At 56.9% G+C, this 24,028-nt stretch overlaps 1 protein-coding gene across 2 annotated transcripts in view; it reads right to left on the bottom strand.

Moving 5' to 3' along the window:
* The window catches only part of AGAP3 (ArfGAP with GTPase domain, ankyrin repeat and PH domain 3), a 101,438-nt gene that overhangs the window by 51,229 nt on the left and 26,181 nt on the right, over window positions 1-24,028 (bottom strand). For both annotated transcript variants that reach the window (XM_042022261.1, XM_042022260.1), the window contains exons 2-8: window positions 19,528-19,586; window positions 15,130-15,217; window positions 14,857-14,942; window positions 14,551-14,692; window positions 13,076-13,210; window positions 8,733-8,860; window positions 681-836 (exon numbers count right to left, since the gene is read on the bottom strand). In XM_042022261.1, coding sequence (XP_041878195.1) covers window positions 681-836; window positions 8,733-8,860; window positions 13,076-13,210; window positions 14,551-14,572 — 441 coding nt within the window. In that variant the 5' untranslated portion in view covers window positions 14,573-14,692; window positions 14,857-14,942; window positions 15,130-15,217; window positions 19,528-19,586. The remainder of the gene's footprint in view (window positions 1-680; window positions 837-8,732; window positions 8,861-13,075; window positions 13,211-14,550; window positions 14,693-14,856; window positions 14,943-15,129; window positions 15,218-19,527; window positions 19,587-24,028) is intronic.

Below are 24,028 nucleotides of genomic sequence, written 5' to 3' on the forward strand. Positions count from 1 at the left end.
TGTGAGAGCGTGCAGAGAGGCAGGCTGCAAGGCAACCAGCACAGCTGAGAGCTGCAAATGTACCCTGCTCCACCTGGGGCCCACAGCTTCGCTGCCTCCCCTCTGTCTTCCCTCCCTCCACACCCACAGCAGCTCCCACGTGCGCTGCTGCTCAAGTCACGCAGAAGCAGGATTCAGGAATGGGAGTGGGGCCCCATGCCAGGTGCTGAGCTCTGCACAGCACCACTGGGCACAGCATCACCGGCACCAAACAGGAGGCCCAGTGACCAGGGGCTCCGTGCCACGCTCGGGGTATGCAGCCCCAAGGAGAAGATGAGCAGAGTCACTGGTGCTGTGCACGCACAGCTGCACTCCCCGTAAGGAGCAGGAGCTCACACGCACTACACACCCACATGAGTGCACCCTTGCACACTCCTACGTGTGCGAGGAATGTCCTGCTCCCAGATGCTCCCCCATGCACGCACACTCTGCCTGAAGCAGCCCACAGCACCACGGTCCCTGCACACACAGAAGGTCCCTCCCACACACACACACACTCCTGCATCCCCGGCCCTCCTGCCAGCACAGCATTGGTTGCTGTGCGGGACAGCCCGTGGGGTCAGGCTGCCATAACCCACTCCCTTCCCCTCTCCTCTGCTGAAAACCCACCCCAAAGTTCCTGGGCTCCCTGTGCCACTTACCGTGAAGATGTTGGAGCGCCGCTTGGACTGCTTGCGGATGGGGGTGGGCGTGTTGGAGGCAGCGATGGTCTCAATCCGCAGCTCCCGCTGGCTGATGCTTGGGGTGGAGGGCACAGAGGAGGAGTAGTCACTGAAGGCTCCTCCACCGTTGGTGGCCTGGAGGAGGCGACAAATGGTCAGAAAGGTCAGAGACAGGCTACCTGGGGGCACGACTGCAGGAGCACCACCTGCCCCACGTGGCCTCATGCCAGGGCAGGGAGTGCTGCACAGGACTGGGATAGGGTGACATCCAAAAAATCACGGAATCGTTTCAGTTGGAAGGGACCTTAAAGACCATTTAGTTCCAACGCCCCACCATGGGCAGGGTCAACTTCCACTAGACCAGATTGTTCCAAGCCCCATTCAACCTGGCCTTGAACACTTCCAGGGATGGAGAGCTCACAACCTCTCAGAGAGACATCCAATGCCAGGCACTGCTCCTGCTCAACAGAGGGGCTTGGGAAGCCTTTCCTCTCTTTCTGCTCTAGTTTTTTCACATGTTCAAGTTCTGAAATCAAAGAGAAGGGCAGCAAATGGCCAGAGAAACCCAGCTGAAGCCCTTCCAAACAGGTGTGGTACAAGGCCTGGGGCAGCGGGGTCCCACATAGCTGTGCCCAGCCGAGGGGCACAGCTAGGGCACCTCCGCCTGCTCCCAGAACACAGGACCAGGGTCACTCTCCTTGGGCAATCATTCCCTTCCTCTCCACTGAGCCCATCAGACATGAGGGTGCGAGGCAGCCCGGAGCCCGCACAGCTCCAAGTCCCACTCATCCATCCATGAGGACAGCCAAGATGCCAGTGTGGATGCGTGTCCCCAGGCCAGCCTTCACCCTTCCCGTGTCCTGAAGCACGGAGTGCCACACCCCAAGCTCAAGCTCTGTGTGAAACCCATCTCTGCTGCTGGTTTGGAGGTCTATCTGAGCAGACCCTGAGGCTGGCACACTCCACAGCCATGGCTGCAGTGGCCTATGCCTGGGAACACAAGGGGCTTCACTAGCACCTCACTGGACTTCATGGCAAGAGGAAGATCCAACTGTGCAGCCATGCACCCACGTCACCAACACATCTGTTCCAGACAAGGCTGCTCACTCCCACCCTGGCCATGCCAGCAATGTGGGCAGCCACTGGACAGGGGCTTAGGGACATGCCAGAAAGAACACCTGCATAGAATCATTTCAGATCTGCAGCCCAGGACATCTCACTATGACACGGCACGTAGCAGCCTGAGCTCACTGGCAGTTCTGGAACAGGATTTCAGAAACACATGGAGGAGCTGCCCCTAGAAGGGCAGGTGAGCTCCAGCATCCCAGAAGGGGCAGCCCACCTTCTCCCAGCTCTACGCTCGCAGAGTGGTGGCATCAGCAGCCCAGTGACTTCCTCCATCCTGCCTACACTCTGAGCAGGAGTGGAGCCCACACAGGGTGATGATCTGCTGGAGAGGCTCTGCAAGAGACCCCCACACACCCCCAGTGGGATCAGAACCTTATTCTGAGACAAGCAGTTCAGGAATGTTGGAAGCGTGAAAGGGGCTGCACAGGCAGAGCAGCAACCATTACCCACAGCCCAGTCTCAGAGAGAGGTGCAACCTTCACCTAAGTCATGGATCCCCTCATCTTTGACAAGAGAAATGGGAGAAGACTCACAATGGGAACTTAGAGAGGAAAGAGCCACCCAAGCAGCATTTCAGCTTCCTCCTCATGGAGGCAGAGCAAGGACAGGAATTCCATGCTGTGAGCAGGTGGGTGGCTCAGACCATCCCAGCCTGTCTGGAACACGAACGTTGCTGGAGTCCTGAAACACAGAATGAGAGGGAACCTGGTCTGGCTGTGCTTTTCCACAAGTAGAAGAGCCTGGGAACTCTGTCCAGAGAAGGGAATGTCGCCAGGGAGCTCCTCTGCAGGCTGAGGAGCCCTGCACTGGACAAGAAGGTTCTGCTGCTGAGTCCCAGGGAAGAGGGGACCACCAGGGACACAAAGGGGCAAAGCAACATGTCACCTGCCAGTGACTTCTGAGCCTTCAACAGAGAGAGCTCCTGTGAATCCGAGGTCCAACACCCACACAGGAGTTTCACAGGTGCTGTGATGACGGAAGAGCTGCAGGGGAAGAGAGCCAGGGCCACTGAGTGCACACATGGGCAGTCTGTGTTTAACTGATTTATCATGTGTGAACTAGGTCAAAGAAAGTGAAATAGTCCAAGTGTTAGGAAGAGAAGGAGGATGCTGCAGCACAGACAACCTGCCACATGGAGAAGTGAGCTGGGCATGGCTGCCCACCTCCCCATGTCCCTCCAAGATCAGCTCCTGGCCATGCTTGGCACGTCTCGGTGACCCTGGCAGCACATTGATGATCCTGTGACTGTCGGGAGGAGCCAGTTCAGAGGAGGCTGCAGAGTCTGAGCTCCTGCCAAAGCAGCTGGAACCTGTGGATGCAGGTGATGGACACTAAAGCTTCAAGGAAGAAATTTTGCTACACCCTGGTTTACTTGCTCCCTGCAGTCTTGTGTGTCATTTCTGTCTGGCCAGAATAACTTTCCTTAGCCGGTAAGTCTGCCTGGTGCTGGAGCCAAGGTTGCTGTCCTTGAGTGACAAAGGACTCTGGCCTTTGAGCCTCCCATGTCCCACAGACAGCCAAACCTCAGGAAGGGCTTTGGGGCTGGAGCATGGTTCACACCAGGCTATGAAGGGAAGCTCCCATGAGTTTGGGGGCAGAGGAGAAAGTCCCTCAAAGATAGAAAGTGGCTCAGACAGGCAATCCTGAGCCGCCTCCACTCCGTTGGAGCAGGGAACTCCAGAACTTCCGTGGGATCCAGGGACACAGGACAAATCTCAGAGATGTGGCAGAACCCTGACAAGATGACAGCTCTGGTCCAGTACCAGATGACAGTTCAGGTCCACCAGCAGGTACTTTGCTGGTGGACCTGAACAACCACCTGTGGTCACCACTGGAATCTGAGAACACAGTGGGAACTGGAAACTTGGTAAAACACTCGTGGGACAAATCCTCCCCATTAGTGTGTAACTGGTGGAAGAGCATCAGCAGTGCCTGGGAAGGGCAGAATGCAGCTGGAGTTCAGGGGCAGCAATTCCTGCTGTAACAAGGCCTGAGACAGAACAAGTAGTTTGGGAAGGGCTCGGAGTGGAAGAGCACACACAAACAGCAAACACCAACCTGGTGTCTGCGGGAAGAGGGGAGAAGCCGGAGGAGCATATGGACCATGGAATGTGGGCACCCTGAGCTGAGCGGGCAACAGGACACGGGCTTCCCCAGGGAAACGCCAACGCCTGCCACTGCAGCTCCTGAACTCTGACAAAACGTGCTGCAGCAGGCCAGTGAGCACTGTTACCAGCTCAGGTGAGCTGCCCTTGGGGCTTCATTTCACTTGCAAACTTTGATTTTCCACCTCTTTCATCTGATCTCCTGCTGAAGTTCTGGATGAAGGCCCTCCCAGTGCCCCCAAAGAGCCCGTGCAGGAAGGCAGACTGAGGCCATCGAGAAAAGCCATGACATTGGGCAGCCCAGAGCATGGCGGGGATGGCAGCAGCCCCCAAGGCCCCAGGGGGACACCCAGTTCCCTCCACCAGCCTGCCAGGTGCCAGGTACCTGCATGGGGTACCTGTGGTACCTCCTGCCAGCTGCTGGGAACCAGTTTCCTGGCAGGAAGACAAACTGCCATCCCACAGCAAACACAGCAGTGACTCACCCACAGCCTGGGGAACTCCCAAAGGCATCCCAGAGGCCCTGAAGAAAGACTGAGAACGGGGCAGCAAAAGTGAGGAAATCAGGTAGAACAACTCCGCAGCTGTTGCAAGCACCCACTGGCCCGAGAAACTCCCATCCCCTCCCTGCAGGCAAGGGCCAGGAGCTGCCAGGAGGGAGCAACGTAGGAGTCAGGGTCAAGTGAGGAGTGGGATTCCCAAACCCATCCAACCTGCTCACCCAGCAATAGGTGTGGGCAAGATACAGAAAGGAGAGCCCAAGGCAGCAGGCAAGAGCTTTCCCTGGAGCTGCTGGGTTCTGGGGAATACAAGGTGCCTGCTCCAGGGGGTGCAGACCCACACCCCTCAAGTTGCTGGGAAGGCCAAAGGGACAGATCTGTGTCCCCAAGAGGACTCCAGGGCTGGCCCTGGCTCCTGCCATTGCAAAGAACCAGGTTGAAGCTGAACACAATACCCAGGGTCAGGGACCTGCCGAGCACATCTAGTGACTCGTGAGAGCTCGTGGAAAACCCTGACCAGGGCTGACCTGCTCCTACAGCTCCCTTCCCCTCCCCACGGATGGAGCAACGTCCTCCAGGCTCCGCTGCGGAATAAGAGAAAAAAACCCCAAACTCCCAAAGGCAGAAATGAAATCAGGGCCTTTGGCTGGCTCCCAAGAGGATCATCCACTGTGCAAGGAGACCAGGACACATCCACAGCAGCCCTGTCCCAGGAGAAGGGAATCCTCCAGACAGAGGGGTAACAAAATCACCAGGGTCCTCTGGAGTCCCTCCTCTCCCAGTTACCACACTGGACTGGTCTGACTGACAGACCAGACAAGCAGTGGCCATTTCCAAAAATGTTAGTTTGGCTCAGCCAGTAGTGTCAAGCTACTTCCAGAAGAGCTGTGCCCAGAACAAGAAAAGGGGCAGGGCTGGCTCCCAGCTCCTACCTACCATAAGAAGCCCTTTGTGGGGGACACCTTGTTCCCATTCCAAGAAAAGTGCTTTCTCCACTGGCAGCTCCAGAGGACAGAGCTGCCGCTGCAGACCAGGCCCAGAGCAGTACTGCCAATCCCAATTCCAGGGGCTCCTCCTGCCCCCAAATGCCAGTCCCATTGTTCCAGGGACTCCTCCTGCCCTCCCAGGCAGTACTGGAAGGGAAGGAGATCCTTCTGTCCCGAGTGTGTGTCTCACCTGTGCACACTGATGCCTGCGGCAAAAGGCAAACGAAAACTCCTAATTGTGTTTTTTGTCTGGCTTCTCTCCACCTCATCTCCATGTTAAGTCCTGTGTTCCTAAACTCTTCCTTGAGAGCTTTTTTCCTGTTTTCCCTGTGCCAGTTACTGCTCTTTGACTTGCAAAAGCAAATGAGAAACCCTGGTGAGAGTCCCAGGCCCTCAGGTATGACAGAGCTCAGCTCTGCTCCACCAACACCTTGTCACTCTCCCATTGGTCCTTCCTGGCAGGGCGAGCCTGTCCACCCCCTTCCAGAGCCGTCCCACCACATATCACTGTGCCAGGGGCAGGGGACACCAGGGCACTGCTCCCCAATACCCAGCTGGGCATTGTGCCCTCCCACGTGGGCAGCCTGAGCACACACCCGAGTGTGTGGGCTGCTCTGCCCAGTTCCCTGTCAGACCCATCAGTTACAGGTGAATTTGTTTCCCAAAGCCAGTTGGATTTTCCCTGAGGACAGTGGGGAGCAGTTCCAGAACTTCACTTCCGAGCCCATGCAATAACAGGGAAATACTTCACGGCATTTTAGGATCACTCACCATTGCTTCACTATTTTTAGAAGTGTTCTTAGTAATGGGGGAGAGACGTGCAAACACCAGGGCAAAGATCGCTGCACGGGTCACTGGCACCAAGAGGGTTTGTGGTGGGGCCACACGAGACCCAGGGAACACAAATTGACTTTGATCACCCTTGTGGGGCCCAGGTTTGCTGAGGGCAGGAGGGACACGGCATTGGACAGGCACAGAGCAGGGCTGGGGAGGGGGCACAGGCCATCAAGCCGCAATCCCGGTGAGCTGCACGCTGCGTTACTTCCCTTCACAGCTCTGCTTCCCACCACAGCTCCCTACGTCCCTCCAGCCAAGCCAGGAGCACAGCAAGGTACAGAGAGCAAAGGTCTGTCCCCAAGCAGGCAGCCAGAATTCACCTCTACACAGACCCCGTCTGCAAGCCGTGCTGAGAGGTGCTCTGTGGGAAGGAAAGGAGAGGAGAGGAAAGCAGGGATGGCTCTGAGCAAACACCTCACAAAGCTCATGACATGCAGTTAGAAAATTCTTCCAAAATTTGCTTCCCTGTGGCCAATCCTAAATCCACCCCTTTGGTTCTAGTGCTGCCTTTCCTTAAGGAGCTCTTTCACATCACAGGTGTGTATTTTAGGTCAGGTTTGGTCTATCTCTGCACTCATTCCTCAGCTAAATCAGTCACGTGCTTACTTTCCTCCTGTGTTGGGGTCTCGTCCCTCCCACGAATTTTTGCTACTCTGCAGGTTCCATGCACAGTCACATGAGCGACTGGATTCAGACTGGGGGACCTGGGGAGTCTGGCAACTCCATCCCTCGTACAGGGAAAACATTTTCAGCCTCACTGCCCAGCACAGCCAGTGCCAACAGCACATATTTATTGGGACTCTTCCCATACTTTGGACATGGAAGAAAACACCAAACAAGTGTGCAGCTCCCTTGAGAAATGCTGACCCTGGCCATCAGCCTCTTGCTTCCCCTTCCAGCACAGGTGGCCTCTCCTTCCCAGCCAGGCTCATACTGTACACAATTTGCTAACAAAACCCTCAAATTACCAGAGACATTCAAATCTGTATTTCCCTGGGACTTTGCTCTCCACCTCGGATGTCTCCCATTGAACCTGTCCCCAGCTTTCTGGACACAAGCATACTCTTGACAGAACCTGGCTTTGCAACCCTCCCCAGCAGCCCATCCACCTGCACACAGACTTCACCTGAACCTGCTGGTGTCCAGGTGACCTGGAGCACCAGGAAGCTGGCACAGGTCTCTGCAAAAACCTGCACCCACCTACTTGCAATCCAGCTTTAGAAGCCTCTACAACCAGGTATAAACTTCACGGGGATATTTGAAAATTCCCCATGTAATGGTCCAGCTGGTGGCTGCAGATATGGCTCAGGTCTGTGCAGGGACAGGCGCCCGTGGTGGGGGACCAGAAGTCCTCCCAGCGCTGGGAGGTTCTGATACATCCAGAGTTTCAAAGGCAATCCCCTTATGGAAAACCCATCAGCTACACATGCTGTCCCTCAGCCACAGGCAGACTTCCTGCAGCCCAGGTCACAGATCCTGTGATTCTGTATGCCAGTTGCTGCAGAGATAGAATCTGCTGGCCTGAGTGCCTTGGGGAGCAATGGAGTCCAGGATCTCTCCTTTCTTCCTCACCAGTCACCCAGCTAGCATTTCTGTGGGCACTGGGAATGTAGCAGTGAGGTGGCTGCCTGAAGGATCTCCTTCCCCAGCCCCTCATCATGGAGCCTGCCCTGCTTTCTGACCTCTCTCTCCTGCCTCAGCTCTGCTCCAGGATCACGGAACAAACACCTACGGCGTCACCATCCTCCCCGCACCAAGCCCTTGGCAACCCTTACCAACAGCACAGAGACCTTCCTCTGGCAGAAGGGAGGGAACCTCCTTCCCTGTTCTGCTCCTTCAGCTCACCACTGAGCTCATCTCTCCACAGGTGCATCCCCTCAGAAGCCCCTCAGAAGCCCTCAGATGTTTGTGCACGTAGACCACCAGCTTCCCGAGTGCAGGGGAGGCAGGACCGTGAGCAGCTGTGCCCGCCCAGCTGGGGCAGCCAGAGCACGACCCTCTCACAGCCCCCTGTGCTGCCCAAGAGCTCCCCACGCACCGCTTACGGCTCTGCTGTGAGTCCACCAAAGCATGACACAGTCTGGGGACCATGAGCCAGGCCCAAAGGTTTAGACATGACACTTGACCTCAGGGCGAGTATCAAACTGTCACAGAATCATAAAATCATGGAGTGCTTTGGGTTGGAAGGGACCTTCAAGTACATCTCATTCCACCCCCCACCATGGGCAGGGACACCTTCCACTAGAACCAGGTTGCTCCAAGCCCTGTTGCTCCAACCTGGCCTGGGACACTCCCAGGGACAGGGCAGCCACAGCTGCTCTGGGCTATGGAAGAAGCACCAGGGTGACACCACTCTGCTCCTCCAAAGAGCCAGCCCAGGGCAGTGGTACAAGCCTAAGGCTGAACTGTTGGGTACTGAGCTGAGGGGGTAGAGAGTGCAAGAGGTCCCTGGCTTTCCCCATTCCCATTCCCCACCTGGTTGATGTGGACAGAAGGAATGGAGGCTGCGGAGACAGATGAGTGGCTGGGTGAGTTGGGCAGGGACTTGCAGGGGCCAATGGATAGCTGGTGCTTCTTCCGGAGAGCCACCACCTTCTGAGCCACTGCAAAAGGGAGAAAGGACAGGGTCAGAGTCCAGAAAGCAGCTTCCTCCACCCACAGATTTCTGGAGGGCTTCAGGTAGACCCAGGCCCTTCCCCTGACTGATGCCAATACCTGGGGCTCAAACTGTGCCCAGCCCATCCACAGGGAGGATTCAGCAGAACACCCACGTGGCCCAGCCACAGGGCAGGTGCAGGGTAGGCTGCCTGCACTGCTCAGGCCGAGTCCCCAGAGGCCACTGGCCCTCTTGGGCATCACACAGAACAGTGACTTCTTCCTATGAACACCATGGAGACTCTACAAGCCTGGGCTGATGCAGGGGAATCCCTGGGCAGTCAGTCACTTCTCAGTCACCCCTTATGGCAGCCCCAGGTGCCAGGTACTGGACTGAACTGCCTGTGCAATGCCACCTCCATCAGTCTGGGCCCTTGTGACCCTCACAGGCTCTAGGTGTTCAGAAAATTAACCTGAGGAACTACTCTCCCAGTTCCTGTGAACTCCCTGCCTGATGCCAACAGCCCATGATAGCATTTCAGCCTTCCCAATCTCCTGCTTTTTCTGGAAATAAATACCTTGACCAAAAGCATGACAGCAAATGAGCTGGGCTGCTGGGAATCCAGAACAACACATTGTCACTCCTGGTTTTCTCTTGCACACTGGCCAGGTACCCCCACAATCACAGAACGAAGAATCTTCCAGATGAATGCAACTGTAGGCACTGGGAACATACCATGCCCACCCCAGCATGCCTCATGCCATGCACCTGTGCAATAATGGAGCTGCCATGTTCCTTTTCCAGGAGAAAAGATGTTGCACCACACCTGTGGTGTGACTGAGCCTGTCTGGAAAGGTCAGATGCCAACGGCAACTGCAGAGTCCCGGCACCTTCGCGGCCACGGTGCCACGTCCTGCTCAGACACAGCCAAAGGTTCATGGGGCCACAGCTGGGTTCTCACAAAGCCGGGAGCCTGTCCCAACTCCCAAGCTAAATGTGAGTTCCAGAAACAGCAAGGAACCCATCCTGCACTCACCAAACAGATCATATTAATCTGCTGCTTTCCTGCTCTCCCCAGCTCCTTCCTCCCCTCCAACCAGATGCATCCAATGTTCTTTGTGGGAATATCTCCCGTCCCAATGCTGCTGGGGAACACTGTGAGCTCAGGCCCCCCAGGGGCCAGGAAATATCCAGAAAAAAACCTCAGCCACTGCTGCTGTGGGCAGGGATCCCATACCACTACTGCTAATAAGGAATTAACCATGAGGCCAGCGAGACCACACTGGAGGGATAACATCTCCCCAGTCCCGAAATGAGGCACCTTGAGGTGACCTTCACCTTTCTGCATGCTGGGCCCAGGCTCTTCTACTTCCTGAACATCTGTCAGGCTTTTCTGGGATAATTTCTGCCATCCCTGACACCAGTCTTTGGGATTGTTTGCATATTCTGCTTTCTCTGGTTGCCACACACAGCTCTGCTGTACACCCAGTGAGGTGTGCCCTGCCCACAGAGCCTGAGCAGCCCCACTGCCCAACGTCACTGGGAGCACCTGAGCATCACTCAGCGTTTCAAAGCAAACCCAGCACTCCAAGTCTGGACAGAGCAAGAGCATGCAAAGGTCCCCAGGGACCCACCAAGGATTCTGCAGAGAACCCCTCAGGGTGTCACCTTACAGACCCACGAGGCCCTGCGCACCCTTGTGCACAGCTCTTGGCCTCTCTGGTGACGTGGTCCAGCCAAACCCTCCCTCACGTCCATCCCCCACTGTCCCGGAAGACAGCAATCCATGCTGCCCATCACCCTGATGGCCAGGAACAGTGTCACACCTGAGCAGGAGGGACACCTGCTGTCCTACTCAGGCCGCAGAAACCCAACCAAACCCCTGGGCAGGGGATCCAGAACCTCCCACAGAGTTCATGCTGGAGCCTGGGCCTGCTTTTGAGGGGGGTGTTTGAGGGGGATGATGGAGAGCAGCAATGCCACCAGCACCTCAGCCACAGGTTCTGGGCCATGGAGCTGCTGGCCGTCTTCTCCTGCCCTCTCCAGTGCCCAGGGCAGAGGAAAGGCAGGACCATGCACTTGAGATCTGCAGCAGAGGTGAAGCTCAAGAAGTCATCCACAGCACGGGGCAGCACAGCTGCTGTCCCTCCTGCACCCTCCAGGACCGGCGCTGCATCATTCCTCCTCTTCCTCAGGAACATCACTGAGGTGACCATGGCCAAGGGGCTCTTGACAACGTGTTCCCTGATCTTTGCTTGGTACAGAAGCATCCTTAAAGTGAAGCCCAAGAACTGAGCCCCCCCCCCCACTGATGGCTCCTTGCAAACTGTCCTGGCATCTGCTGAACCCCAGATTTCTGCACACAGGAATTGTGAGAGCAATCCTGAGAAGAAGGCTCTTTAACCAGACCTCTTTGGAGCCAAGAGGGCAGAAGGCACATTCCATACCAGCCCCCACCTCAGTGGACCTCTGCAGTGAGGGCACCGACAGCCACCCCTCAGGGCAGGCACACCTCAGGGAGTCCTGAAGCTGACAGGACATGGCAAGACACAAGGCACTGTCCCTGCTTGTGCCAGGGCCACCTCCTGCCAACACCTGGCAATACCAAAATCCCATCCTCTCACAGCAGCAGTCACTGTGACATCTGTGGACTTGGAAGGATGGAGGAGCGCAATTCCCACACAGGGAGCAGCGCCTCCAGGGGGAGTTCTGCCAGGACACAAGAAACCAGCAAGCAGAAAGTGACCCCTGTTCGGCAGCCTGGCTGCCCAGACACAGCCTGGACCACAAAAGCCTCAACCCTGTCAGGTACACACTGCAACGTGCTCAGTGCAGACACGGCACAGCTCAACCACCCACAGCTCCAGGCTACAGACCGGACACCCAGGACCTGCTCTGAGGAATAGGGTCTCTGCTGCTCCTGCCTGAGCTGTGGTGTCACAACAGCCAGGGCCACCCAGTTCTTGGAGACCCCCTGTGCAGCTGGTGAAGATGGGAGATCCCAGTTTCTCCATCTTGGAGCATCCCCCACACTCTGCAGCACCACGTGCGCGTGTGGGAAGAGCTGTCTGTGAACACCAAGGGGCAGGGTGGTCACTCCCTCAAGCTCTCGTGCCAGCACATTGACCTGCTCCCCAAAAAGGTCAGTGGCCACTGGTTGTGACCCAGGACAGTGGCAGGGAAGGGCTCTCTGGGAACAGAGGTGCAGCACAGGCTCCACACAGCACAGGCAAGCAAGCAACCTCAGCACTGAAAGCAGCTCTTCCTGCTCCTGCTATGGGAAGTGGACACCCCTCCCAGCCTGCCCGGGGTGGGTCTGCCAGGATCGGGGGGGGCGACTTGTGTGGAACAAGTCATATAAAGACAAGGTCTGATGGAAACTGAATTACCACGTGAGGCAAGGTCCTCACAATGCCTGTGACTGCCAGGACTCCACAAGATCCCAAACCAGCTGCACCAGGATCCACCAGATGCCAAACCAGCTGCATCATGACCCACCAGTGCTCACTAGGAAGAATCGCTTACCCACTCCAGAAACACCTCATCCCATCAGCTTCAAGCCATTTCCCCTTGTCCTGTCACTACAGGGAACACACAATTCCCTTTAGGGCAAGGTCACAGTTTATTTAAGCAGACTGCAAACTCCCAGGAGATGGTGCAGGTTCCCTGTGCCCCTCAGCATCACTGTGTTGCAGACCCCCCCTCCAAGCCTAAGCAGGAATGCTCTCCCACACTGTTCCCATGAGTTACAGCTACCCCATCCAGCTGTTTAGGTGCTGCTTTCCTACTCCAGCACCCCCAAGCCCTGCTGTGACTCCTCCTCTCCTCCACGCCAAGGCCACCAAGCCCCTCTCTGCAGCCCCCCAAGTCCTCACAGGCTCACAGACTGCTGTGCTGCCCTGTGGGGGTGCAAGTGTCCCCAGCAGCCTCTCTGCTCTCTGGAACAAGCCCCCACCCACAGGGCAGCCTCTGCAGAGTGGCAGAAGGTGCTTCCAGCCCTGTTCTGTGGCCCCTCATGCACCCCCACGCGCCACACACGGGGTCCTTACACCCCCTGTACACAGAGCGTGTGCTGCTCCCCGCACCAGATCTGTGTGTGCAAAGCAGTGGCACCGCACGCGAGTGGGTGCCCGAGGCCCCGGGCCCAGGGCAGCACAAACCCCTCTGTGAGACCTCACTGCAGCCCCGTCCTGCCCGGACACCCTGACACGGCTGCAGTTACCGTCCTGGAAGACCCTCTCCACATTCAGGCCGTAGGTAGCACAGGTCTCGTAGTACGTGCAGCGCTTCAGATCGTTGGAGAGCTTCCGTGCCCGGGAGTCGTCGATGACGCGGGGGTTGGTGGCGCTGATTGCATCTGCAAACCAAAGGGACAGGGGGTTGAAAGGCAAGGACCCTGCCCCACCTATCCACAGGTCCCACGACACTTCTGGCCTCCCTCCCTCTCTCCATACAGAGGAACCACCTCCACAGTACTGCCCCATAAATGCCTGCGATCACGAAGTCCCACGTTTGTAGAAAAATGGATGAATCTTGGTAAATGAACCTGACTCAATTTCCCAAACCACTCAGCCACCGACATTTCAGTAGAGAGAGGCAGAACACCTCTGGGAGGTGTGGGCACCAAGGCCAGGCAGCCCTAGCTGCCAAATAAAATGGATTTGTCAGTCTCCACCATTTTAGGGCTCATGGCCAAGCCCTACATGTTAAAGAATCCAAGGGAGAAATCCTCCTGGTTAAACAAGAAAGTCAACTCTGCTGGGACATCCCCACAACCAAGGCATTGCTGGACAGCTCTAAAATACAGGCTCAATTTGTATCCCAGACACCCACCAAGTGCTTGCCTGTTTTGGAAAAACTTCCTTCCAAAGAGGAATCCAACTCCTTGAAGACAAGCTAGGGACAAGTGGGGGCTGCAAACCAACCCTCTCAGGAGGGGTCAGAGAACTGGGACCTGCACTGTGAGGAAGCCCTCCTCGGGCTCTCCAGACAGTTGTGTGGCTCTACCAAGGCTAGGACCTCACCTGGTTCTGTGTCTGGGACAACAATGGCCACTGACCCTATTACTTGGCCCACTCCTGCACCTCCACAGTACATGCTGCCACCCCATTCCTGAGCCAAGATCACTCAGTCCTAAAATTCAGTCCACAATCTTTAATATATCCAAAGTTTCACACCTTTGTTCTGCTTTTAATACAGGGTCTGCAGCAGACCCCCTGTGACTCCCTCCCGCTGCTCCTGCCTGTCTTCCTGGCCTCAGAGCTTCTTCCTGGCCAGGAACAGGTCACACAGTGCTCAGGAACTGTCCTGCCAGGACAGTTTTTCCAAACAGCCATGTCCTGCTCCTGCTCTCTACTGTCACACAGAAAACTCTTCAGCCCCAGGCTCCCTCCTGCCTAGGCTGGCAGAGCTGGGGGAGGCAGCACCAGGGTATTGTGCCATTTCCAAAAGGAAAGTGACTCCATGGAATGAGGCAGCTCTCTCTGGGAATGCTGAGATGGTCTGAGCAGGAAGTCCCGCCTTAGGGCCCTGGGCTGGGGCCTCAGCATCGTCCCTCAACCCCATGCAGGGCTCAGAGAGCAGGATCCCCGATGTGCTCACGGGGCTGGCACCCCGTGCTCTTGGGCCAGCGGGACACGGCACCAGCGCTCCCGCCTGAGGCTGGGGGTGTGGGGGAAGCCCAGGCACCGCTCTCACCCTGTGTGCCCACCAGCACCATCGGCACCTCCGCCGTGTTCCGGTAGCTGCAGAGCCGCAGGTAGTAGTTGTAGACGGTCTGGAAGCTGATCTCATCCTCCAGGCTGAAGACAAACACCACTGCATCGACCCAGGCAGCGAACTGAAGAGACGCGGCAGGATTACAGCGGGGACGAGCAGCTGGGGACCCGGGCCCGGAGCAGCCAGCAAGGGCAGCCACACACCGGGCTCAGCCAGCACACACCTCCCCCCAGTCCCTCCAACAGGACGGGTGGGGAGGGACCACAGGAAGGACAGGTCTCCTACCTGGAGTTCAGGGGGGCCCCCTTCATCTCGAATCAGCAGCAAGTAGCTCTGACCGTCCACCACAATCTCCTTCTTAAACCGGCCACCTTGGGGGAGCAAAGCTGCTGGTCAGTGAGGGAGGTTCAAGCAGGGGACACCCCAAACGAGGGCCAGGGGAGCTGCAGACCCCCACAGCAGTGGTGAAGGAGGTGCAGGGACCGGGATCACCTTCAGCACCACGGAGAGGAGTGAGCACCCAGCCCATCCCCAGGCACCCTGGGAACCAGACCTTACCCTCTGGAGACTCCTCCTGCACGTAGGTGCCGGTCAGGTAGCGGTGCACCAGGGCCGACTTGCCACTGGACAGGTTCCCCACGATGCCCTGGAACAGACACACGTGTCAGCCATGTGCCCAGCACGTGTTCCTGTACACAAGGCCACCCCCGTGAGGTGACACCACCAGTGCCTGGGCACATGCTGATAAGAGGCAGAGGTGTCCCTCAGAGGACACGGGAATGGTGTGACCCAGCCCAGTGCTCGGTGGGAGGCCAGGGGACACTGACTGGGCTCAGTTGGGCAGAGAGCAGCCGAGACTGGGGTGCAGCCACCTGGACAGAGGGCAGTGGGTACTCTCATCCTCAACTGAACAGGCACAGCCCTGCCAGAGCCACATCAGCTCTTCCCACAGCCCTTCTGCTCCTCAGGGAACACCTGCCATCCCAAGTCAACTCAGGAGGAGAAAAACCTCTTCTCCCAGCCCACACATCCCCAGCTTTGGGGTGTTGCAGCTCTGGACAGCAGCTGCCAGTAGAAGGGGAGCAGAGACCAGCTACACGTCGGGTACAGGCCCAGCATGTGCTCATGCCTGAGGCTCCAGCACCACGGCAGCACTACGTGCACCTCCCAGCACGATGGTGCCACCCACACGGGAACACCCAGCACCAGTGTTCAACCAAACTGAAGGACAAAGCTACTGAGCCCTCAATTTAATTGGGCAGAAGCACATCTGACTGCAGCACCCTCAGATTTGCTATGAAATGCAGGTGGGTGTCCCGGGATGGGTTAGTCAGAGAGCCCAGCTCTGCCCATTGTCAGTGTCTTCCTGACCATTTAATGCTGCTTCATTGTGGGACCAGGTCTGTACTGAAGAGTCTGGAGCACAAGTCTGATGAAAATCAGCTGAGGGAGCTGGGAAAGGGGCTCAGCCTGGAGAAAAGGAGCTCAGGGGGGACCTTGTGGCTCTGCACAAGTCCCTGACAGGAGGGGGCAGCCGGGGGGGTATTGGGCTCTGCTCCCAAGTTACTAATGACAGGACAAGAGGAAACATCCTCAAATTGCGTCAGGGGAGGTTTAGGGCGGGTATCAGGTAAATTTTTCCACAAAAAGGGAAGGGGTCACCTTCAGCTGAATCCCTGGAAGTGTTAAAAAAATGTGGATGTGGCACTTGAGGATATAGCTTAGTGGTGAACATGGTGGCAGTGCTGGTTGATGGCTGGACTTGATGATCTTAGAGGGCTTTTCCAGCCTGAATGGTTCTGTGATTCTGTACAGCTGCACTCACATGGCCACACCAGTGCCGAAGACATAGGGTGAGGAGTGGCTACGAACATTAAAGCTGCCTCTGCTGCCACGGAAGTTTACAGCCAAACTTTTCCAGGCACTGGGATGAGCTTGGCAAGTGAGTCACCACCAGGCAGGTTCTCCAGCTCTCCGCCAGGCGCTCAAACACTCCTGCTGCTCTGGGTCCTGCCAAGGGTCCTGCCCTGGGCCATCCACACGCCCCCAGTGAGAAGCAGAGAGGCACCAGCCCTGTGGCCGCCGGCATTCTGGCGTCCTGGTGTCACAGACCATGCTACCGAGCGCAGGACACCGCCCTGTTTGCCAATTCCGCCTGTGCCAGTGGAGCCAGCGTGCGGCAGGAGCAGGGAGCGCCGACCAATGGGCTCCCACCGCTGCCACATCCGTCACCTGCCACAGCAACTACAGATCCCGACAGCACGTTCAGACAGCTGACAGCACAGAGAACATGGGCTGGGCTGCAACCCACTGGAAGGGGCTCTAAGGTCTCCAGAACCTTCTCTTCTCCAGGCTGAACACCCCCAGCTCTCCCAGCCTGGCTCCAGAGGGGCTCCAGCCCTCAGAGCAGCTCCATGGCCTCCTCTGGACTCACTCCAGGTCAATGTCTTTGTTTTGTTGGGAGCCCCTGACATGGACACAGCACTCCAGGTGGGAGTACTAAAGCAGGCTCCATGGAAGAAACTCTGGAGAGCCCAGCTCTGGGCAGGCAGCTCAGGGGTTCAGTGCCAGGTTGGCCATGGCTCCTGTGCCAATGGAGTGGTTCCCGAGGCTGCCCAGCAGCGAGGGTGCCATGCCACGCCACAGATAAACACTCCAACAGCATTTAGCTCTAACACTGGGATGGAGGCTGCAGTTACATTTTGTCTGCACATAGTACAAACCCTGACCTGCATCTCACCAAAATCCTGCTGCTCTGCCATGTCCTCGAGCTCACCTGGAGCTTCAAACCAGCCACAGAACTGACAATCCTGAGGAACACAGCCCCTGAGAGACACCAGACTGGAGCCAAACAAGGTGTGTAAGCACTGTGGGAACCTCTGCTCCATGATTTTTGGGAGAATGCGGGAACACAGTCAGCACTGTGCTGGCACTGCCGAGTGCCAGGTGCAGGGGACGAGTCCTGCCAGGAGGCACCGTCAGTGCCCCTCTGCAAGAACTGCTCGGTCACAGCCTCCTCCTGGCCTGCAGCACTGGGAGGGAGCTTTGGGAGAAAACTGAGTGAGGGAAAACTGCTGAACATATCTTCAATACATGAAATTATTCAAAAACCTTGGAGGAAGTATCCTGAATGCTTGGGAACAAGCAGGGAGAGCAGCAAGACCCTCAACTCCTGCAGGAGAGACAGAGGACACAGAGCTGCTTGAAAATGGGAAGGGAGTGAAGCCTGGCAATGTTTCTTGCTGGGACAGTGTCAGGCCCCTCACAACAAGAAAGACCTGGAGGGGCTGGAGCATGTCCAGAGAAGAGAACGGAGCTGGGAAGGTGCTGGAGCCCCAGGAGCGGCTGAGGGAGCTGGGAAAGGGGCTCAGCCTGGAGCAAAGGAGGCTCAGGGGGGACCTTGTGGCTCTGCACAACTCCCTGACAGGAGGGGGCAGCCGGGGGGGTCAGGCTCTGCTCCCAGGAACAAAGGACAGAACAAGAGGGAAAGGCCTCAGGCTGGGCCAGGGCAAGGGTCAGGGTGGATATTGGGAACATTCCTTCCTGGAAAGGCCTGTCCTGCCCTGGCACAGGCTGTCCATGGCGGGGGTGGAATCCCTACCCCTGGGGGAATTTAAAAGCTGTGTGGAAGCGGCACCTGGGGACACAGTCAGTGATGGCCTTGGGAGTGCTGGGGAAGCAGCTGGACTCAACAATCTCCAAAGGCTTTTCCAACCCAAATGGCTCTGTCACTCTAAACTAGGACTCCGAAAGGTCTCAAGGCTTTTAGAAGAGCTGCTTTGGTTGGATGAAACCCCGGAGCAACAGAGATCCCCAGAGGTCATGCAAAACCTGGGGAAAGGGCTGTGCTACTTGAGGAAGAACTAAAAGCTTTGGGATGGTTTAGCTGGCAGCACAGCTCTGCAGCCTTGCAGAGCCTCAACATCAGGTGGCAACACCCAAACATCTGTGAGAACATTTTTTAAAATGCATTTCACAGGTAAACTAACAAATGAATATTCAAAGTTTGGTTTGATTCTCAGGATGGTGCTGGAACGTTTTGCAAGAAGACTTTTGTTCTTTTGTTTCTTGGACTAATACTGAAAAAAGTTAATCTTGCAAAAACTGAAGGGAGAAAGAGCTGAAGGGCACACGCCAGGAGCCTGCAAAGGGCACTGAGGGCTGGCACAGAGAGCGCAGGAAGAGCAGAGGGAGGAATCGATCACTGAAGCACCTGCAGCATCCTGTTCACCCCAACATCACCTCCTGGCCACCCCGGAGCCCGCAACACTGACCCTGTCCCACTTGGAGGGGCTGTGCCAGGGGCAAGGGGGTGGGGGCAGCCCCCTGACCACAGAGACCACACCCCACAGGGAGCTGGGGGAGCCTCGCAATGGCGAGTCCAGGGGAAACCCGCCCTGCGCTGACAGACCCGGGGAGCCCCAGCCCCTCGGTTTGGCAGAACAGAGCTGCTGTCATCCTGCAGCAGCCCTCCAGGGCAAGGACACCTCGGCAGAGGCGGGGGAAGCGCCAGTGCAGAGCTGAGATCAGTGAGCCTGTGACGGAGCAGTGACATGTCCCATGCCAGGATGGCTGCTCTGGGGGTGACCACCAGGGACACGTACCCAAATCACCACCTGGGATCCACACCTGCTTCTGCTGCACCAGCTTGAGCAGCAGCACCCAGACAGGTATCACGGCTCTGCCAGGGCCAGCAGGGAGGCTGAGCAGCTCAAATGGTGCCTTTTCACCTTCACATCCAAGTGCTCTCCCAGATCAACAACCTCTGGCTCACCCCTACCAGGGCAAGCTGCCGAGAAACCCCAGTCCTTCCCTGGTATGGCAGCAGCTCCAGCTCCTCCCTCCCTTCGGAGGCTGAAGTCTCCGTGTGTTTCCACCAGGCCACGTGAAAATGCAGGATTTTCTTGAGGGTTTGGGGAACCAGGGGTATCCCAGGCACAAGCCACGAGTACTCACCACCTTCAGCTCAGGCACTGAGCGACTCAGGGTCCATTCCTGGCTGTTCACAAACGAATCTGTGGACAGAGGGGAGAAACCATCAGGTCACCCTCAAGATCCCAGCAAGGATCCTGCTACACTCTCCCTGCTCCCTCCAGGCAGATTTATGGTTCTTCCCTCCCTTCTACCTCATCCAGAGACACAGGGCTGCATGAGGACCCAACACGCAGCTGGAGCCCCAGGTGGGGAGGAGCAGCCAAGCCAAGGGCAGTATGGCAGCAAAGAGGCCGGGCACTGCTGGCTGGAACCCTCCCTTCTGCCCTGCAGGAGCACAAAAACCCCTTCAGCATCCCCTGCCCTGAGGCACAGAGGACAAGGGAAGCCCTAGGGACCAGATACCCTTTTGGGGAGCACTGGGGCTGCACAAGACCCGGAACTGAGGGCCCATGCCAGCACCCCGAGCCCTGCCCTCAGCATGCCGCAGGCCGTGCAGCGGTGGAGCTGATGGCAGGATATCAGCCACGCTCCTGACTGAACGCAAACACAATTAATTATGGCATATTATGGAATTGGCAGCATGCTGCAATAGGCTTACAGAGGCTGTGGCAATCTGGCATGGCTTGAGGAAACACCCCCATCCTGCCACAGAGCATCTGGAGGAGGAGCAGGAGCCTGGAGGACACCTTGAATACCAGAAGCAGCCAGCAGCCCCTCCTGACAAATCTGAGTCCCTCACTTGCCTTGGCAAGGTCAGACCTTCCATCCAACACCAGCTCCAGGGCAGGACCCATAGGAGCAGGACCTCCTGCATGTTTATCACATACAAACAGAAAGGATTTTTGGAGACCAGAAACCTGTGGGAGCTCTGCATCTTCAGAAGCCTGTAATAAACCTGCCAAATCTGTGGCCACAGACTATTGCAGGAATGGGAATCTCAGATGGGCTCAGAAGGGAAGCTCAAATCCAGACCCAAAAGTGGGCAGCAATCAAACACGATGACCTGGGCAGTGTCACCCAAGGCCACAGGGAGGGTGGCTCCAGACCTGCCCCAGCAGCTCTAACCCCACAACCACAACTCCTAGTGCCTGCTCCAGAAGTCCCCAGACCACCCTCCCAGCCAGGAATTCCTTTCCACTATCCCATCCATCCCTGCCTTCCGGGCGTGGGAAGCCATTCCCTGTGTCCTGTCCCTCCATGCCTTGTCCCCAGCTCTCCTGGAGCCCCTTTAGGCCCTGCAAGGGGCTCTGAGCTCTCCCTGGAGCCTTCTCCAGGTGAACACCCCCAGCTCTCCCAGTCTGGCTCCAGAGCTGAGGGGCTCCAGCCCTCAGAGCATCTGTCTTGTTTTGGGGCAGCACTGGGCTCCACAGCCCTGCCAGAGCCCTCCAGCGCCTGCCCTCACTCCAACTCATGTTTGGCCCTCATAACTCCTTAGGGGAGGTTAGACACACAACAGCAGCAGCCCTTCCTCCATCTCCAGGCTGAAGCTTCATCTCACCTCTCTCACCTCACTGGGCAGCCCAAAGCCATGGAGGAGAGCCCTGTCCTCCTCCCACGGCCAGAGGGCTGCCTAAGCTGCTCAGAGAGCACGAGGTGACAAACCATAACCCGGCACTGTGCCCTTGTCCCAGTTTTGTGCAGCCACCAGCACCCACAGGCCACAACACACTCATCCACCACGTTCAAGGAAGGTGAGAACATGGTGCTCCTACCTGGAGTTTACCTTCCATGGCTGATTTAGGAACACTCCTTTTCCAGGAGCTACAGACAAATAATCCCCACGTCTGCTGCAGGAACACCAGGTTATTTATAGCCATCCTGAGGAATTGTTTCTCCGTGGTGTCTTTCACCTGCCCTTTCCTTTTTTAGGCAGAGGTAATTTTTTTATTAAAACAATTCATCAGTCACAAGGAAAATGATACATTCTTGAGCCCTTTCCAAAAGGTAACAGCACACCTGTATTTCCAACCACATCACTGGGTGTAAAAAAAGCTGTCACCTCCACTTGGGACTTCTGCCCCGCTCAGCCTCTTTGGCAGGTAATGCGACAGATAAAGCACCATCCAGGCCTCCTCTGTCCCCAGCATTCCCTGATGGGAGCAGGCAGCACACACTCGTGCTGTTTCACTACACACAGCAGGTTTTTGGCAGGTTCTGAGTGGAGCACAAGACACACACACCCAGTGATCGGCCTTGGGAAGGAGGAGAGGCAGGGAGAGCCCTGGAGAGGGCAGGCTGGGCTCTCTCTGGATCTGCTCAAGGATGACCACGACAAGCTGCCCCAAGAGCTGCCTCCTGCACCAACTGTCCCAACAGATCCTTGCTTGGTTTTTAACCCAGGTTCAAGAGTTTGTTTGCAACACTTCAATTTTTGACTTGCTGAGAAGGCCCCTGAGTAAACCTCAACACAAATAAACACTGACACCACAAGGCCAACAGGACTGTGCTCAGCCACACAATTCACCCAGCTCCTCACTCCCACTGAACACCAGGCACAGCCTGCACATCTGTCCGCCTGCTCCAGCACCTGCCAAGCCTGAATGTCAGCCCAGGCCACCGACTGGTCCTGGTTACCCACCCGGCACATGTGGCATCAACAGCCCAGGGGTCCCGGCACGGCCCAAGGGTCCCGGCACGGCCCAGCACACTGCCTGCACCCACACTGTCTCCACTCAGCACCATGCCAGGGTGCAAGCACCACTTTACACAGTGCAGCTGGAATCTCCATTCCTTCACAATCACCTGGAAGTTACTGAGATGCACATCTTGGAGGAGCGTGGTCCCTCTGAGGCCCCTTCTGGAGCCAAGGTCACAGGTGTCAGGAGCAGAAGACCCCTGTGTGCCCCTGCTACCCTGGGCCAGACCTGCACACACCAACCCTTCATCTGAGTACCACCTTGGTGAACAGACACACCTCTTGTTCAGGACCATGACTCTGAACACCTGTCTGGAGCACCACTCATGCACTGCCCCCACCTCTCTCCTGCCTCATCAGCTGAGCAGGAGGCAGCTTCCTCCTGCAGATTGATTAAGGATGAAGAGGGCAGTGCCTGGGAGGCAAAGAGGCCATTCATGTCCACACTCTGGAGCAGGCACGTGCCCTCTGTCTGCACCCTGAGGCATGCGGTGAAGCTTCCCACCCACCACCTGGACAAGGTACTCTAGGCCATCAAGACATGACAGGACAAGAGGAAATGGCCTCAAGTTGCACCAAGGGAGGTTTAGGTTTGATACTGGGAATATTTTTTCCCTGAATCAGCTGTCCAGTCCTGGCACAGGCTGCCCAGGACAGTGGCAGGGTCACCATTCCTGGAGGGATTTAAAAGCCATGTGGATGTGGCACCTAGGGACATGGGTTGGTGGTGGTCTTGGCACTGCCGGGGGAATGGTTGGACTGGATGGTCTGAGAGGCCTTTTCCAGCCTCAGGGATTCTGTGATTCTGTGACTATCAGCCAGTCTGGGAAGGCCTGAGGGTTTGGAGCACAATCCACTTCCACATGTCAGGCTGGGGTCCCTGCCACAACTGCATAACTTACAGTCTGTCACTTTAAGTGTTCCCTGGTCCTTTTTACACCCCCTGCTCTGCCCCAGAACATGCCAATCACCCTTCTCTCACCACACAAGGGACACACACAACACATACACACCACCCCAACAGGTGGGGGAACCACATATGTGCAGATGAGCCATCCACAAACCCAAAGGTATTTCTCACATCACCTGGGCCCTGTGTCCTGCAGCTGCCTGCACCCATGCTCGCAGGGATGGCTCTATCACCCAGATCTCAGACATCCCCAGCATGGAGCCTTCTCCCACCCCCTCCCCCCGCCCCGATTTCTTGCACTTGCTTCCCTCCTCCGCCATCAGCTCCCGCAGCAGCGTGTGCGGGCGGGCACAGATCACACCCACAGAGCTGCCAAAGGGCACCTCACGAGCAGTTACTCAACCCAAAACAACCACAGACCAAGCAGCTGGCTGCTGAAAACCAGTGACGTGACCCGGATGTCAGCTCTGTCCATACCAGTGTTCATCCTTGGTTGTCAAAATGCAGAACATGGCAAGTCCCTGCACTCACGGCTACGAACCCTGTCAGTGTGACATTGTACACCCTGTGTGTTGCTGCAGCTATTACACACCAGAGCAGCAGGAAAGGTCCAAGTCTGCAGTAGCAGACTGATTTGGAGCCCACTTCAAACAGCACCGTTCCCTCTGGGGCTGCCAGACCTTCCGCACTTCCCTCCGGGCCCCCAGACCCTCCCCACCCACATGCTGAGCCAGGGGGGTGCCCAGTCCACAGGCACCGCTCCCCACTGAACAGGCACGCGATCCCCATTGTCTCCTGGGGGCAGCTGTAACCATGTGGAAGCACACAGCGAGGCACCGGCAACCTGACGGGGCTGAGGCACCACCCACAATCCCGGCAGGGAGGTGAGCACTCGGAGCCCCTTCCCACAGCACCTGGGCCCCGCTGCCAGCTCGCTCAGCAGGGATTGCCTCCAGCAGGAGACACCTCCAGGGACT

This window comes from Corvus kubaryi, unplaced genomic scaffold (genome assembly GCF_017639235.1).
Source record: "Corvus kubaryi isolate FWS band 111438036 unplaced genomic scaffold, C.kubaryi_AGA036_p1.0 37193, whole genome shotgun sequence".
In the NCBI taxonomy this organism is placed as follows: domain Eukaryota; kingdom Metazoa; phylum Chordata; class Aves; order Passeriformes; family Corvidae; genus Corvus; species Corvus kubaryi.